The sequence below is a fragment of the Rhinopithecus bieti genome, unplaced genomic scaffold (genome assembly GCF_001698545.2).
Source record: "Rhinopithecus bieti isolate Rb0 unplaced genomic scaffold, ASM169854v2 scaffold_10685, whole genome shotgun sequence".
Classification (NCBI taxonomy): domain Eukaryota; kingdom Metazoa; phylum Chordata; class Mammalia; order Primates; family Cercopithecidae; genus Rhinopithecus; species Rhinopithecus bieti.
In genome coordinates, this window is record NW_016806950.1 from 1,140,619 (window position 1) to 1,143,672 (window position 3,054).

The 3,054-nt window shown below is 38.4% G+C and overlaps 1 protein-coding gene across 2 annotated transcripts in view; it reads right to left on the minus strand.

The window, feature by feature from the left end:
- The window catches only part of FBXO47 (F-box protein 47), a 40,885-nt gene extending 38,725 nt beyond the window's left edge, over nt 1-2,160 (minus strand). For both annotated transcript variants that reach the window (XM_017879010.1, XM_017879009.1), the window contains exon 1: nt 1,988-2,160. In XM_017879010.1, coding sequence (XP_017734499.1) covers nt 1,988-2,144 — 157 coding nt within the window. In that variant the 5' untranslated portion in view covers nt 2,145-2,160. The remainder of the gene's footprint in view (nt 1-1,987) is intronic.
- Nucleotides 2,161-3,054: the final 894 nt, after the last annotated feature.

A 3,054-nucleotide genomic window follows, 5' to 3' on the forward strand; every position in this document is an offset into this window, starting at 1 on the left:
AAAAAAAAAAAAAAAAAAAAAAAAAAGAAAATATATACCTGAATCTCATGACTTTTCAGCTTTCAGCTGGGCCGCCATGCCCAGATAATTTTTTAATTTTTTGTAGAAATGGGATCTCCCTATGTTGCCCAGGCTGGTCTTGAACTCCTGGGCTCAAGCAATCCTCCCACCTTGGCTTCCCAAAGTGCTGGGATTACAGGCATGAGCCACTGAGCCCGGCCCAAAGCACAGCATTCTGAAAATCTTATTTTAATGTCTGAAAATAAGCTGGATACAGTCACACATGCCTGTAGTTTCAGATACTCAGGAGACTGAGGCAGGAGGATCGATTGTGCCCAGGAGTACAGGCCAGCCTGGGCAACACTGCAAGATCCCATCTCAAAAAAAAAAAAATAGTGAAAACAATAACAGATCAGGTAAGAATGACAACATGAGAAAATGGTAAGTATATCAAACATTTACTTAAAGAATTAGTCATAAATGAAGTGTTTGCATCAAAATTAAATAGAAAGTTGAAATCATTACATGAATAAAACCATTTTAAAAAGCTATTAAGATCAATACATATTTGTACTTTTACTGAATTACACATGTAATCTTCTTAGTGTTTTTGTTAGTTTAAGCAATTGAGACTTGATCAGGGAGAAATATTTCTTTCAGATCAAAACCAAAGTATAAGCTCTACCGTATTACCCAGGTACCACTTCCTCTACAACTAATGATGAACTAAAATAATTCTTTTCTTTTTTTTTTTTTTTTTGAGTCGGAGTCTCGCTTTGTCACCTAGGCTGGAGTGCAGTGGCATGACCTCAGCTCACTGCAACCTCCATTTCCTGGGGTCAAGCAATTGTCCTGCCTCAGTGTCCTAAGTAGCTGGGACTATAGGCATGTGCCACCCTGCCCAGCTAATTTTTGTATCTTTAGTAGAGACAGGGTTTCGCCATGTTGGCCAGAGTAGTCTTGAACTCCTGACCTCAGGTGATCTGCTGGCCTCGGCCTCTCAAAGTTCTGGGAATACAGGTGTGAGCCACTGTGGCCAGCCGAAAAATTACATTTATAATGAGAAGTAGGAAAAAGTAGTTTCCATATTCTGTTACAGGCTTTAGTAAGCCTAATCATAAATACTGAAACCAACGACACTGTAATCAGATCACATTCTTTTCTTTCATTTGGTCTTATTCAAATACACAGGTAATCATCAAATACATTTTGATGTATTTACATATCCACACACTCTTATTATCTTAAATCTAAGCATCCTTGGGCTACTAAAAGGCAGTATTCACTTAACTTACTGTTACGCCTTTATTTAAATCACACCATCTTGATATTTGGTTTTATTGCCATGCTTTGATGAATTATAAAGTGGTTTCATAATTAAATCGGTGTTATTAGTCAAGTCAAAATTAGAATTTTACTTCAGCACTCTCAGGGACAATGAAATCAATGAATGGAGTAAAAAACATAAATGATTATAAATTAAGGAAGAAAGATTATACAGAATTTGCTTTGATAAGGTCAGTTTAATTATAGCTTAATGACTTACTAAATGTACTTAAAAAACCACAGTTTCTGGTGAGAGGATAAATAATCTTCCATAATAATGTGTTTAAATTTCTATTTTTAAGGACTAGATTATGGTTGAAAGGGAAAAGAGGTAAAGAGATAAAACTCATTCGATCTACAGGAAGTGACACATAGAAAATACATCAATTTCCTAAACTAATAAGCCACTAGACGTTAAGCATAGGTGACGCTGTATCTATATGAAATCACAAGAATTGACACTTTACATCAACATGCATTTTCTCACCTTTAAAGATAACTGGTTAAGGGAGTGTTCTCACACTAAAGAATAAAAGCATCATAGAAACAGGCACATTTTGGAATATATTCCATTTCCTACTGGCCTTACAGAATTGTATACTAAGTTTCTCTTAATTAAGCACAGTTCTTTACTTGTTGCAATTCTCATTACATAAGTTACCTAGAGATCTGTAGTGCTCTAGTATAGCAGAGTCTTGTCTCCTGTCAGGCAGTTCAAGGTTATGAAAGTCCTGTAGTAAAAGTCTTTTGCTTCCTGATGAGGTTGAGATATAATTAATAATGTGTTGGCTGACTGTTTTGGACACCATGCTTAGCATGCTGATATCCTTCACTACCAAAAGAAATATATATGTGTATGTGTCAATGGCTTAAATGCAAGAACATCACTATTAACACAGTCTATTAACTTATAGGTTAACTAAATCATCATCACTATCACCATCATCATCTCATTGGGAAAAAAGGGAAAAATCTTAAAATTGTTTAAAATCCAGTTCTCAATGAATTAGAAACATGTTTGGATTTACCAATCAAGGTACTATGTCATAATTACAGGCACGTTTTCAAGAGTTTAAGCATTGCTGTGTTCAAAGGAAGATTTAAAAAATTAACTTAGGGCTAGGCGCGTGACTCACGCCTGTAATCTCAGCACTTTGGGAGGCCAAGGCAGGCGGATCACCTGAGGTCAGGAGTTCGAGACCAGACTGACCAACATGGGGAAACTCTGTTTCTACCAAAAATACAAAATTAGCCAGGCATGATGGCGCATGCCAGCTACTCGGGAGGCTGAGGCAGGAGAATAGCTTGAACCTGGGAAGTGGAGGTTGTGGTGAGCTGAGATTACACCATTGCACTCCAGCCTGGGCAACAAGAGCAAAACTCCATCTCAAAATAATAATAATAATAATAATAATTTAAGTATTGTGCTTTCTCATTGTACTCCTTATCTGACAATAATGAAACTTTAGAAAATAAACACTTAGGCCGGGCGCGGTGGCTCAAGCCTGTAATCCCAGCACTTTGGGAGGCCGAGACGGGCGGATCACAAGGTCAGGAGATCGAGACCATCCTGGCTAATACGGTGAAACCCCGTCTCTACTAAAGAATACAAAAAACTAGCCGGGCGACGAGGCGGGCGCCTGTAGTCCCAGCTACTTGGGAGGCGGAGGCAGGAGAATGGCGTGAACCTGGGAGGCGGAGCTTGCAGTGAGCTGAGATCCGGCCACC